Source organism: Pipistrellus hanaki, assembly GCF_964339955.1.
Source record: "Pipistrellus hanaki genome assembly, chromosome: 8".
Lineage (NCBI taxonomy): Eukaryota > Metazoa > Chordata > Mammalia > Chiroptera > Vespertilionidae > Pipistrellus > Pipistrellus hanaki.
In genome coordinates this window covers 43,302,162-43,315,963 of record NC_140510.1, presented here as the reverse complement: position 1 = coordinate 43,315,963, position 13,802 = coordinate 43,302,162, and the positions used below count along the sequence as shown (strand labels likewise).

The 13,802-nt window shown below is 38.6% G+C and overlaps 1 protein-coding gene across 2 annotated transcripts in view; it reads right to left on the bottom strand.

Moving 5' to 3' along the window:
- CERS6 (ceramide synthase 6) overlaps window positions 1-13,802 on the bottom strand; it is a 256,999-nt gene that overhangs the window by 162,003 nt on the left and 81,194 nt on the right. For both annotated transcript variants that reach the window (XM_084892350.1, XM_084892351.1), the window contains exon 3: window positions 9,109-9,239. In XM_084892350.1, coding sequence (XP_084748476.1) covers window positions 9,109-9,239 — 131 coding nt within the window. The remainder of the gene's footprint in view (window positions 1-9,108; window positions 9,240-13,802) is intronic.

Here is a 13,802-nt window from a genome sequence, read left to right as displayed (position 1 = left end):
GTGACCTACCAAGGTCACGTGGTTCTGTCTCGTTGGGGTTCCAGAGAACAAAAGAGCTTCATCTAAATTGAGAACCTGTTCTCTTTGGATCTCTCCTCCCAAAATGACAAACACCGGAGCTGCCTGAGGCAGGTAGTGTGCCTATGTGGGGGCCACACTGCCAGGGCACGGTTTTGACACAATACTAGCTCTTTGCTGCTGCTCCTGTTACACCAGCTTGACTAACAACTGGCTGTGTGATGGTGTTGACAGTACCTAACATTCACCACCCCTGTGTGTGCCACACATTTTTCTACACTGCATAGATGGTAACTCATTTATTTAGCCTCCAAAACTGAAACTGAGGGGGGGCAAATATCTGTCCCAAATACCCCAGAGGTTTTTCCTAGAGAGAAGACTGATACTCGGACTGCCAGGCTCCAGAGCTGCCCCACCACACCACTACCCTGTTCCATTCTCGCCTGCAAAGCTTGTTGTGAAACCATGAGTGCCTTCCAGTGCTATGTGAGTATAACAAGAATTTCATAATTGCTTGTATGTGATTTCATCTGCCAGAAGCTCTAGGTAACTGCAGAGAACTACACTGAGTCAACCCGAGCAGTGCAGGAATACACAAAACACACACACACCCCTCTCAAACATCTCCAAGCCACCTCAATTCACACGTGCTATGAGCCACACCCATCTGGTGTCACAACTTGCTCTCCAATTTTGGATCATCTTCCTTTCTCCGCTTCATAGAAATTATGAGCTGTAACCCTTCCAATACTGTTATAGACAGAATTGTGTCTCCCAACGTCCATACATGGAAGCCCTGAAGTCCGATGTGACTGTATTTGAAAATGGGGCCTTTATGGAAGCAACTGAGGTTAAATGAGACTCTAAGTTTGGGGACTTAGTCCAATATGATTGGTGTCCTTATGAGAAGGACAACAAGGGTGAGCATGCACAGAGCAAAAACCATGTGAGGACACAGGGAGAAGGTGGCCAATGAGAAAAGCGTCAAGAGAAGCTAACCCTGTGATACATTGATTTTGAACTTCCAGCTTCTAGACTGTGAGAAACAAATTCCTGTTGTTTAAGCCTCCCCATCTGTGGGATTTAGTTATGGCAGCCCTAGCAAACTAATGTCTAACAGCAACTTACAAGCAAACATCAGAAATTTTTTTTTTTGTTTTTTTTTAAGGTAAACTCTATTTTTTAATCATTTAACTTGTGTAACACTATACTCCTGTTTTTACTAGGTTCCTAACTCTTTTTTTAAATGTCACTGATGAAGTTTTTGAATGTTGTATCCTGACTCATTTTTCTCATAAGCCATGTGTTGTTTTGTTATGCAATTTTGTGGAATGTATACATCATATTATAGCACAACTGGCTGTATTGCCACTCAGAGAATAGTGACTTATGGATCCGGAAGACAAAGCATAAAACATAATGTTTCTATAGACCTCTTCAGACACTCTGATGAGGTGGGTTCTATAAAAAAAAGACTTGAGAAGGGCAGGCACCAAACTTAGATTCAGAGCATGTATGTGTATTTGTGTGGGGACATATGTAGACTACAATCCTATATAAGTAGAAAAGGTTAAAGTATTAATTTCTGCTTGGTTGGCTTTGGAGGATTTTTCTCTAAATTTTACAAACATTTTATATATCTCCTATAATCAAAGTTGATTAGAATTATTTTCATAATTTTGTCCTAAATAATAACTTTTAAAATAGATTAAACAACAAAGAGAAATTATGTATAAATTCAAAATATGGCAGACGAGAATTAAATAAGAATATTCGGCCTAAATAAATTCAGTTATTCTTCAATTTACTCTATCCTTTTTTTTCCTCTCTCTCTTTCATCCTCACCTGCAGATGTTTATTAATTTTAGAGAGAGAAGAAGGACGGGAGAGAGAGAAACATCGATGTGAGAGAGAAACTGCATCCCACATATGCCCTGACTGGGGATTGAACCTGCAACCTTGGTATGTGCCCTGACTGGAACTGAACCTACAACCTTTTGGTGTACAGGATGACATTCCAACCAACTGAGTCACCTGACCAGGGCTATCCTCTGTCCTTTTCATCACTCTCCAACTCCATGTTGGACAAAACTATAGGAACTCGGACTGCCAGGCTACAGAGCCTTAAGAAACGAATATTTAAAGAAAACTGACCAACAATACTGAGTATGCAGCCAGCTTGACCAAAGTACAGCCTCTCTGATATTTTTAGAAAAACTATGTTTTCCTTAATTAGCCAGTACACATGGATTAGAGGCCCAGCCATATGCCATCAAGGACTGCGAGAGGCTTGATTTAATTGGAAAATCCGAGTTAACTTGCTACAGATGGTAGGTCTGGAGTGGAAAGAGGGAGAAAGGTTTTAAGAGCTTATTCAAGGCAAAAGAATAGACTGCCTATAGTCGGGTTCATCAATCTTCATAATGTTTGTAGTGAGAGAGACACTGCTTAAGAATACTAATAAGTTCTGGGAGGGCTTGATTGAGCCAAACGAAACTGCATTAAGGCACCATGTCTCAGGAATATTAGAGACGGGGCACACTAATTACAGAACTGTCATAATGCTTCTATTACATGGCAACACGCTGAGCAATGGCTTACTGTGCCTAGTGCTACAAGAACACATTCTCTTTCTTGAAACTCTGAAGGAACTGTTCATATTACTGCAATCCTAAAGCACTTAGCAAATGATGGCTCACCAGCCAAAGCCATCTGTTTTTGTACAGCCCATGAGTTAAGAATAGTTGTAAAATGTTTAAATTGCTGGGAGAAAAAATTAAGAATAATGCTTCATGACACTTGAAAATGATGACTTCAAACCTCAGGATCCATAAATAAAGTTTTATTGAAAACCAGCCATGCACATTTGCATCGTCTAGAGCTGTTTTTGTGGTATAACAGCAGAGTTGTAATTGTCACCAGGCTCGTGTGGCCTAATATATTTCCTTTCTGGCCATTTGCAGGAAAAGTTCCCTGACTCCTGTTCCAACGTCAAAACTGACCTGACTACAACCCACCGATTTAAAACCCCTGGAAATAGTCAAGAATAGCCTTCAACACCACATCTGAACAATAATGAGGCCAGAGTAACTATGTACTTTGGATGATGGAAATTGTTCACCTAGGAATGATTTTGTATTAATGAAAAATAATCACCATCCTCACAGCAACAAAACAACTCAATCTTATACTATTCAAGACCTAAGTGGTTATCCCCAAATTTATGATTAATGTTTTTTCAGACTTATGATCAGCATCAACACACTGCCGATCGTGTATCCCAGTACTGATACAATGAAGACATCACTTTTCTTATTCTTCTGTTCTGAAACCTCATCAATCTCCAGCATGACTATGATGGTGAACTTTGTAAAAGATGCTCACGTCATGATCTAATGGAGAAAATAATCAAAACTGAATTGTTTTTTGGAAAATTTTGTCCATCACTAATGCAGAATATAGACAATTCTAAAAATATGCAGTTTAAAAATATGCGGTTGATTTTTTTTTTTCAAACAGGTGACTGAGTTATCAAAACCAGACAATTTCCTCAGATCAAAGACTGATCTGAAATAAAGGATGTAAGACTCAACTTGTTGCTTCCTGTACAACCCCGATCCTTTTCACCCCTCAATTATCAGGCTCCACTTTCGTATTGAAGTCACAGACAGCAATGCTGATTTGTCCAAATAAAACAGCTAACAAATAAAAGCAGTGACCGAATTGGTGGCATGAAGGCAAGTGGTGAAGCCACTCATGTCTCATGCTGAGTTCAGTGGAATCACAAATTAAGAAGACCACAGTCCTTCTTTGCAGAAATGAAGACACAATTTCAAAAGGTTCCCAGATTTTGGTCATTGTGCTACCACTAACAGAAGCATACAGATACAGAAGCATTTGGGGATAATTTTAATCAGCATCAAGTCTAAAATGAAATTCCTAAACAAAAAACAATTTTGGATCCGCATCTTATAGCACGGATCAAACTCCAATCCAAATAAATTATCACTAATCTGTGAAGCATGACTATTCCTTCTCCTACATTTTCAGGTTATCATGTGGGAGATTTATCTGTCCAATCAAATAGAGACTGCTGAAATGAAAGCCACACATAATATTTACTCCCAGATATGTGCGATTAAATCTACTGCATAATATGCAAAAATAATGGGCACAATTGAGAGAAAAGCGTTTTATTCTGGAAATTTATCTCTGCCCATTCCTGTGTTACCTTGCAGATATCTTCATTTCAGATATTTCCCTTTATGTTATCTAGATATTGTTAGAGGAGGAAGGTGATCTAAGCCTGATCCCCCAGTTAAATGACTCCCATGCAGAGCCAGTTTCTCCTAAAATGTCTCACATGACTTCTCATTTTTATAAATCTTTACTCCCTCTTGAAAAATCTCTGTTTCAATTTCCAATAAAGATTGAAATGCTTCTGGAAGAAATATTCACTAAAAAAAAAAAATACACAACTGTAAATGACTGACATCAGCATGAAGAGAAAAAAAAATACCATGTCAATGTTTCAACACATTACTTGCTGAACAGCTTCTCCTACTCAGTCCTTCTGCGTTAAATGGGTGTGCCCAAAATTGGACATGCCAGCAGATGGTTATAAGCACTGTTTGGCATGCATCTTGGTGCATTCTACGCTGCTGACAGATGAAATATAATTCCCCTGGAGGGATGCTGTGGTTTCTAAAGCAGTACTTACATAACAAAAAGCAAAAACCTAGAGAATCTTCCCATTGGGGCCCTAGATCTATAAGCTACAAAGTTGTGTTGTCTTGCTTTTTTAGTAGATTTGAACAACAATCATCTCTTCTCAGAGATTAGTGCTTCTTAACCGGAGATGTGTGTCATCAGTATTCAGGATATTTCTCCTAAGATATGCATGTCCAGACCCCACCTGAGTCCCCACACTTATTCAGACATGCTGGTGTGGAGCCCGGGCATGTGTACCTATTTTGGAAAGCTTACCAGGTGATTATGAAGCGCATCCCTGGTTAAGATGACTTTCCCAGATTATTTTTAAAGTGGTGAGTAAATAACTGTGACATACATGTGTGCATGCACAGAACAATATAATTCTGTTCTATTTTCCGTGGTGCTATCTAAATGTACTTCTTTCTATCCTATTCTTTCCCAATGGTTTCTGCTTTTGAGATTGGCTTGTAGCATTCCGTAGTTCAGTAATAATCCCCAGATAAATTTTAGGTAAAGTCCAAGTATATTAGGCACTCTTCATTGGGGGTACGGGCAGTGTGCCAACTTAGATCAGCAAATTCTTCCAAAACAATGTCATCGGAACATAGAGTCATTCAACAAGTATTGATTCAGCAGCGTCTACATGTTGTGGTAAAGGCAGAGAAGAATGCAAGAAAAACAAGATGTGGTTCTTGTGCCCTCAAGGAGCACATATGATATAATTAGGGTGAGACTATATAGACAAGCTATGAAAAGATAAACAACCACATAAGTAAACATGAGACTAGGTATTAAGTGACTAGTTCTTCCAATAAGGACTAAGAATTCAGAAGAAGGAGCGCTCCCTCCAGACCCAACAGTCACAATGCATTTCTGAGAGGCCTGGGCTTTGGAAAATAGGTATGGGGTAAATGAGTGAGGCAGAGGAAGGTAGAGGTTCCCAGTCAGGATCATGGAGCAAACCAAGGCAGGAATGAACAAAGTATGGACACTGGAAATATAGTCCTCTGAGATGTTGCCTGGTGTGCCGTAGGTGCAGACAAGACAAGAATTTTATAATTTTTCACTATTTTGTTTACTTAATATTTCATAATAAAGTAATTATAAAATACTTTCTTTGTGTTTATTTGATTCCTATTCAAGAGAATTACTTTATATATAGTCAATATAGGCACAGAGTTAAATTTTTTAACATTTTCTAATGGTGGTGTGCCTCGTGATTTTTTTCATGAAACAAGTGTGCCTTTGCCCAATAAAGGTTGAAAAACACTGATCTGGGTAACTAAAATCAAACAGATGAAGGCCAGAATATATCAGGCTCAGGAGCCTAATATTGATCCTATAGATGTAGAAAAATCATTAAGGTTTTAAAGCAGCAAGCCATGGAGATAAATAGTATTTTAGGAAAATGTAAAAAAAAAAAAAAAATTGCAGCAAATAAGCGTATCAGATAAATAATGGGATTTATGAGACCCATCAGGTCTGCAGTGGCTTTACAAAGAACTAATGGATCTCTAGGGCTGGTTAGTTTATTTCTAGACTATAAAAGAATAGAGTCATATAAGAATAGGAGAAAAAGAGAAGTCAGGAGTAGAAGCAAATCAGAGTTGCCGGTTGACGGTGGCTCAGAAGAAACATTTGCACTGGACACATGACTTTGGAAGAAGTTGTGAGAGAGAAAAACTCCTTTTACACAAAGGATGAGAGGTAGAAAAAGGGAAATAAGAGATTGAAGACTGAACCTGAAGAAGTGGCTCATTAAAGACCATAAGGAAAATAAAAGAATGATGCAAACAAAAGTCCTCAGAAGGGCAGGAGAATCTATTGTAAACCTAGAGGGTAAGGGAGAAGAGTTTCAAAACAAAGTTCAACAGTCTTCTGCAATAGGGTCAAAGGCCACTGGTAATGACTCAGTTCTAGTCCCAGCAACCCTTGTATGTGCTCTAACCCACAATTGATGTTTATCTTTTAATCTTTAGTTACTGACTGTGCATACAATCGTTTAGCACATATATCTGTGTGTGTTTATTTTTTTAATAGCTGTCTTGACTCTCACAGATTGAGAAGTTACATTTTACATGACACTATTATAAATAAGCTACCCAAGGGAAAAGATCAAATTTGATACCTTTATGCACTCCAACCCCCACATTGTGCCTTAACATTGTCATGCCTCTAGCAGTCATTTAGAATTTTTTTTAATTCCAGAACATTTTTTAAAATGTTTTTATTGATTTTAAAGAGAGAGGGAAAGATAGAAACATTGTTGAGAGACAAACATCCATTGGCTGCCTCCTCCATGCCCTGCATTAGGGATTGAGCCTGCAACTCCAGGCATGTGCTCTGACCAGGAATTGAACCAAGGACCTCTTGGTTCATAGGTCAATGCCCAACCACTGAGCCACACCAGCTGGGCTAATTCCAGAATATTTTTATCACCCCAAAAAGAAACCCTGTACTTGTCAGCTGTCACTTTCCAACCCTCCATCCTTGCCATTGGCAACCATTGATCTGATTTCTGTCTTAGTGATTTGCTGGTTCTAGACATTTTTTTAAATGGAATCATACAATATGTGGCCTTGTGTGACTAGTTTCTTTCCTTTAGCATAATGTTTTCTTTTTTCCTTTTTTAATTTAAAACAGATACATTAAGTTTTTTGGTTTTTTTTAGAATATACAAAATAAATCTATTACTAGATTGTAGATACAAAATAATTAGCCATTTACATGCAATAAGCATTAATATTTCAAGAAAAACAATTTAAATATCAATATAATAATATTTTTAACTAGTTGAAATATTTTTAACTAATTGTAACAGTAATCATCCTGGGGATTGTGGTATGCACGTAAGAACCAGTTGAATTCAGGGAGAAGACATAGACATTGGTATAACCTTGAGCTTTGCTTGTCAAAGTGATCCATGGACCAGCATCATGGCCTGGGAATTTGCTAACAGTGCACTCTCAGCTGCCATACCAGATGACTGAGTCAGAATCTGCACTTTAACAGGATCCAGATGACTGCTTCCTACACACACTGATACAGACATAGCAGAATGTAGAAAGGGTTCGCATGGAGTTACCAAGTAGGTTAGTGGGAGCTGGAACAGATGGCACCTGTGCTTCAGTGTGTGGGCATGGGCTGAGACCCCACTTCGCCCCTACTCAGACCTGCAGTTCTAGGATGCAGCCCTTTGGGTACTGGCAGGATCAGGCTAGGAAGCAATCCCAGCTTCTGAGCAAGAGCCCAGATGCATAAATCCTTCTTCCTCCATAATCTGCCACTAACTTCAGTTACAGGAAGGGCTTTTCAGATTGTATCTACGAGGCTGTTTTTCCATGTTTTATAAATATTCTGACCTCCTGAAGACCCTGTTAATGCACCCCATATTTATCCAGCCCTAGGATTTATGACATTATTCTGCCTCTCACTTGTTCTCCTGGAAGATCAGGTTTCCCTTTAAGCTTTAGGTTACACTTGCTAGAACACTTTTTGGACATAATTGAAAGCCAGACCTGAAAATATAACTTTAACCTCAAATAGAAAGAGCCTGCAATGGAGGGAGCCACACCGCGAGCACTTCTGCTAAATGACCAGGCGTCAGGGAAAAGCTCCCCAAGAAAGGAAAGAACGGTGAGACACAGGTCCCATGCCTCCCAGAGGAGAAAACCAACTGGAACAATGAGGCAGAATCCTCCTTTGTGGGGGATGTGCTCAAGGCTTCAATATTCCTTCCTCTGACTTTCCTGCAGATACATGTATTGAGTGTCACTACTTCAAAATATCCCTGTGCTGGAAGAGTTCTCGCTGGCTCCTCTATCATTTTTAACAGCTTCCTTGAGATACAATTTACACGCCATAAACTTCCCATTTCTGAAACAGAGGAGACTTCCCTTCCATGCCCCACCTTCCAGCAATGCTTCCTTAAACTCACCCAAGAATATAATACAGCCATTTCTTCAACCTCCAGGAATATAGGTCATCAGTGTGACCCTCTGATAATATATCCTAGTATCTCAGCTGTATCAGTGGAAAGAACACCATGACAAAGTCTACTCTATTAAAATTCAAACCATAAATGTAAAGATTTTTAGGGCTATATTTCAAGTGGCTGACTGAAAATTCCATCGTAGGTTCTGTAATATGCCTATGTTGTAGAAGAAACTCCGTGCAGAAGCCAACTTCATTTACTGCATCCAACGTGGAAGCCACAAACCTGTACCAACTATCCTCCCAGTTTTTCATGGACTATTTCCCCCACCAGATGGCTTTTTAGGGGCCACGGGAGCCTGGACCGAGCCTTTACCTTTCACCTCAGGGGTGGTTTGGGTTACCATGCAGACTGTTCTTTCAAAAAGAAAAACAGCAACTTACATGCTCTCACAGAACCTCGTCAGTGTGCTTGGCTTCTCCTGGTTGCGTCTTTGTCTAAACCAGCGCTGGATGCTGCGGACATCCCAGTCCAGCTGCTTGGAGAGGCCTTCCAATCTCTTCTCATCAGGATGCTGTGAAACAACGTGCCAGGAAAATCATTTCCATCGTCACCAAAAAGAGACATGCCCTTGTCTACAATTGAGGTTTTTTCAAAAATATATATATATATACTATCTGCTACTGAGATTTCCGTATTTACCACGGAGGATGTAGGCCTTCCGTTAGCAGTGTGAACATAAAAAAAAAACAACAAAAAAAACACAACACTCAGGACAAGCTAAGTTATTCACTGTGAAACAGCATTGGAAAATACGAATCTTGCTCTAATGCTTGCATTTCTTAGCAGCAATGAAGATGCAATGGGACAGCCACCTGGCTGAGCCAGCTCCATTAGCCTTCAAGGAAAGGAGTTTCCAAACAAAGTTCATCAACAAAGTCTTCTGCAGCAGAGAGGGAAAGGAGACCTTAGGTGAATGTGCAAAGAGGCATCGTTTCAGTATTTCCCTTTCTCAGGAGGAGGGGGTCGGAGGAAGCTAGACCCAATTTTCATATATCAGGATAACAAAAAGCTTGGAAGAATCCCCAAATAGCTGGCTTTAGCCTAAGGGACCAATTCCACTACACAATATGTTTTTTTCTTTCTTCTCTCTCCCTGCGCTCCTCTGTTCTTCACACATTCCTCTTCTATTAATTTTCCTGGCCATTCCTGTTTACCCGTCCCCATCAAAACCTTTACAAAGACTATGTACAATGTGAAGACGCAAATGTGGTGAGGAGAAAAGCTACTTATGCTTGCCACAGGATGATAATTGTCTCACACATTTCTGGAACATTAGGAGATGACAGAAAGAGGTTCAATTCCTCGCTCCAAGGACCTACCCCTCTGAGCCTCGGTTTCCTCACCCGTTTAATAAAAGGGCTATTTATCCACCTAAATGGGATGGCAGGGTGACCAGCTTTCTGCTCTCTAGTTATGAGGGTTGAATTTTCACATAGCACCCTTTAAAGCATCTCAATCAATTCTAGGTGTCAGACACACCGGAAACACAGCCAGTGGCCTCAGTGTTATGACTGAAGTTATAAAATGTGCTGGGCTTACGTCTGTAAAAGTTTTTCGCCAACTTTCAGGAAGGCATGTACGCTGAGCCGTTCTTTCTTAGTAGTCCTGACACCATCTCCACTCTCCCTTTATATCTTACTTAATTTAAAAGTTTGGGAGAGAAAAATTTACAGCCTACAATATGTCTTGGACCAACCATTTTCCTAAAGAATTCATTTTTCATTTCAATTTACATTCTAAGTTTATTGACTAGGTAAAACACTCATATGGTTCCCAAATTAAAAATTATTCAAAGTTTCACCTTCCTACTTTGTTCCTGCTCTCTCAGTTCCTCCTCTTCCCTTCTTATCAGGTGATCAATCTTTAAATCAGGTTCTTTCCAGTGTTGTTTTATGCAAATATAAGCACATTTGAATATATATTCTTATACCTCTCCTCCCCGTACTGCCCCCCCCCCCACTCCCCAGCAGTCATATAGATGGCTGCATACTACATACATCATTCTGGACTTTGCGTTTTTCACTTTATAATGTGTCTTGGAATGTGTCCATTATCCTATATAATAAAAGCCTTGGTGGCATCACGTACTTGCGTGACATCGCCACAAGATGGCCACGCACAGCAAAGGTGGGGCCTGGAGGCCACTCCACAATGAGGCCTGGGGGTCCTGGGGTTCTTGCAGGCATGGAGGAAGCCAGTCCTGGTGTCTCTGCAGCCTCATGGGGAAGAGGTGGGTCACAGCAGGGGAGGGCAGTTGTAGGAAATCAGGTTGGCAGGGGAGGGCAGTTGGGAGGGTGATCAGGCCAGCAGGGGAGCAGTTAGGAGTCAATCAGGCCAGCAGGAGAGCAGTTAGGAGGTGATCAGGCTGGCAGGCAGAAGTAATTAGGGGCAATCAGGCTGGCAGGCAGGCAGGCAAGCAAGCGGTGAGGAGCCAGTGGTCCTGAATTGTGAAAGGGATCCCAGATTGGAAAGGGTGCAGTCCAGGTTGAGGGACACCTGCTCCCCACCCCCTCATGCACAAATTTCATGCACCAGGCCTCTAGTAAAAATATAAAGGACACCTTCTTTCCTTTGTAGAACTAAGAATGTGCCATAATTTACTTATCCACTCCCCTATGAATGGCCATTTAGTTAGCTTCCAAACTTCCGCTACTATGAACAATGCTGCAATAAATAACCTTGTCCTGGGTCACTTTCTACAGGCCATTTCACATACGAGTATAAATTCCTGGAAGTGAATGTTGGCGATCAAAGGGTCTATGCATTTGCACTGTGTTTAGATATTGAAAAAAACCCTTCATTAATAATTTCACCAACTAATACTCTCATGCAAACAGGCATGCTCATTTCCCAAAGCCTCATCAATAGAGTATATTATCAGACTTAATTATTTTCCAGTCTGACGTATAAAAAGTAGCAATTTGGTATATTTTAAAATTTGATTTCCTCTTTTTCTGAGAGAAGCATCTTTTTATGTGTTTTAAAAGCCACCTGTATTTCATTTTTATGTACCGTCTTTTCATATTTATTGTCCATTTTTTCTTCATTTGTAGGTATTCTATTTATTGATCTGTAGAATTTCTTTAAATTATTCTTTAATTTCTTCCATTAAACTTTTGTGTGCACCACTGGCTGCATACTTTGTTCCAATATGTCATTATAGTTAGTTTAATGGTGTAGTTTTTGCTTGTATTTTTTACTTGCAGAAATTTGGTGTGTGTTTTTTTTGTTTGTTTGTTTTTTTAAATGTATTTGAATTTTCCAATCATTTCTGTTATAATCTCTGAATCTGGGTCATAATTAGAAAAGACTTTCCTATTCTAAATGTCCAAGAAATTCTCCCACATTGTTTTGATTCTAATACATCGATAGTCTTTATTTTTACATTCAGTCTTTAGTGTATTTGGAATACGTATATCCTGGTACACAGTGGGAGGTGTGAATCTAACTTTCTTTCCAAATGGCCACCCAGAGAGGCCAATACCATTGTTCACATTCTTCCCAGGAGAAATTGAATCTATCCTTCCATTTTTCTATTATGTTTGTGCAAGGATATGAAGTTAGGTTACTCAGAAATCTTTTTTTATTTTTCTATATGAACTTTAGAATTAGCTTGTTCAATTTCAAAATATAAACAAATGGTCAAACAAGAAAATCGGTTGGTATTTTTAATGAGATCATACCAAGTTCTTAAATTAACATTGAGTGAATTGACATCTTTACTCAATTTGTCTTTTGTGTCCTTCAACGGTGTTTGAAATTTCCTCACGTACCTTGCACATCCTTGTTACATTTATTCCTAGGGATGTTATCTTTTTGGGTTTTTATTATAAATAAGGAATTTCCTCAGATCTTCTGACTGCTTAATGTCTGCATGTATATATGATTACTAATTTTTGTGCCAACATTTCATATTTGTTTGTGGCTAATTTTTCTGGTATATGGTCATATAATAGCATATCACTAGAACGATACCTCTATAAACAAAGGATATTTTTAGTGTCGTTTTTCACTAGTACCTAGACTATAGTAGGGCCTCAATACTTCTTGAATGAATGAATAAATCTTCTCATTGCCATAGATTTATTGGCTCCTTTCTAATTTTTATGCCTTCATGTTCTTTCTTATCTATTTGCTAATTAAATGTAAAACTTAGCACAATGTAAAACAGTGGTTATAAACACCCTTATCTGTTCCAGGTGGTGTTTAGTGGGAATACCCTTCTGTTTCTTATTAAGCAAGAGGTCAGACCTGGGCCTGTAGGCCTGCTATACAGGGGTATTAAAGGAAAACTCCTCACCCTAGTTAGATAATTTTATTTTAATCAAAATTATGTTAGGTTTCAGGAGCCACAGAGATGAGCATGCATTTTTTTTCTCCTTAGATCAATTAATATGATATATTATTTAAATAGATTTTTAATACTGATTTCAGGGAAGGAAGGCCTTGCATTCTCTAAAATAAACCCTCGATGAGTAATTTTTTTTAATGTGCAGTTAAATTTATCTGCTAATTTTTAATTTGGATTTTTCACCAATATTAATAAGTACAATGGCCTCTAATCTTATTATTTCATAAAATCTTTGTGAAACTTTGATATTAATGTTTCATTGCCACATAAAAAGAATTTGGATAATTTTCTTAATTTTCTATGCTTTAGGATAATTTAAAATAGCATTAGAATTTTCTGCTCTTTGAGTGTTATTTTCTGAGAGCATCTGAGGCTGTACTTCTTTTGCAATTTAGTTCTTTGATTTACATACACACACACTCACATATCATATAAATTATAGTTGGTAAATTTTATTTTCCCAGAATAACTTCCATTTTATCCAATTTTTCACATTTTATTTGCCACATTAATAGAAATGTATCTTTTTTTAAATTTTCCTCCATGTCTATAATCACTGATTATTATGTTGTAAATTTATTGTTGTTGTTTTTTTTTTCTTAACTGGGTTCTCTGACTTTCTATAAAAAAATTAGACAGAGTACTTTCAGATTAATTTTCTTATCTATAGTTATGCTAATGCCATTTCTGCATTTATCTTTATTAATTTCTTCCTTTTGCTTA